At 38.4% G+C, this 1,159-nt stretch overlaps 1 protein-coding gene across 1 annotated transcript in view; it reads left to right on the top strand.

Moving 5' to 3' along the window:
- Positions 1 to 835: 835 nt before the first annotated feature.
- The window catches only part of LOC106297531, a 2,347-nt gene continuing 2,023 nt past the window's right edge, over positions 836 to 1,159 (top strand). The window contains exon 1 of the mRNA XM_013733753.1: positions 836 to 1,131. Coding sequence (XP_013589207.1) covers positions 836 to 1,131 — 296 coding nt within the window. The remainder of the gene's footprint in view (positions 1,132 to 1,159) is intronic.

The following is a 1,159-nucleotide window of genomic DNA, read 5'->3' as shown; positions in this document are numbered from 1 at the left end:
TATTGCAATTTTAGAGTTGGCCTCTCTAAAGTTGAGCCTTAGGCATTTCATACCCGAAAGGTGTTCGATGAAATGCCTGAACCAACTCTACTAAGCTTTTAACATTCTTTACCAAAGAGATTTGATGTTAAAGGTGTTAAGATGGCTAATGGACTTGAAATTACTGATTGCTTAGATAATATTCAACCAAAGAAATTTGATGCTTGAGTTATCTTAGTGAATGAGCATTCATCTAGAAATAAAGTTTGTTTAGGATTGTGTCTAGGTCTAAGGTTGACAGATTGATTGAAAGGTACCACCTTTAGATTGAAACTTGATCACCCAAGGTCAATTCCCTTAGCCCATGAGTTCTTCCATTTCATAAGAAACGAAAGCTTTGTTCTTTATTGCATTTTAGTAGTATTTTAGTTCAAAATCATCTTATCACTTGATTGCACTTAGATTAAGTTTGAACCTGCATTCTCTTTGAATCAAAATACTTAGAAATTGATTGACATCTTAATTACTATAATGATTTGATTATTGGACCCTTGAAAAGTCAATTTCAAATTTGGCACCGTTGTCAATTCTAAGTTGTTTTGACATTGAGATTTGGTCAATACTTGAGACTAAGTCTTAATTTTTTTTATATGTAGTTACTGATTCTCTTTCCTAGCACTTTTGTATCTCAGGTGCATGAACTTGAGGAGCAGAGGCCCAACAGACCTAGTTCCAAGAGTTGAAGACATTAGAGCACTTGAAAGGGAGATTGCAAGGAGAACAAGAGAAGAAGAGCAACAGGCTCACCTAGACAGATTGGGGTTTGTGATGGATCAACATCAGAATCAGCCTCAAGATGGAGTGGGCAAATGGCCAAGGAGCTGACAACCTTAGGCCACAACAGCCACAGCGCCAAGCTAGAGCTATTGGCACCCATGATGAGCCTAATATCCATGGGCATAGAGCTGACATCAGAGCACCAGCTGTGGAAAACAACAACTTTGAGATCAAGTCAAGGCTGATAAACATGATCCAGAGCAACAAGTACCATGGTCTTGCCTTGGAGGATCCACTAGACCACTTGGATAACTTTGATAAGCTGTGTGGAGCTACAAAGATCAATGGTGTCTCTGAAGATGCATTCAAGATAAGGTTGTTTCCATTCTCTTTGGGAGACAAA

This window comes from Brassica oleracea, chromosome C6 (assembly GCF_000695525.1).
Source record: "Brassica oleracea var. oleracea cultivar TO1000 chromosome C6, BOL, whole genome shotgun sequence".
NCBI lineage: Eukaryota > Viridiplantae > Streptophyta > Magnoliopsida > Brassicales > Brassicaceae > Brassica > Brassica oleracea.
This window is presented reverse-complemented; position numbering and strand designations above follow the sequence as displayed.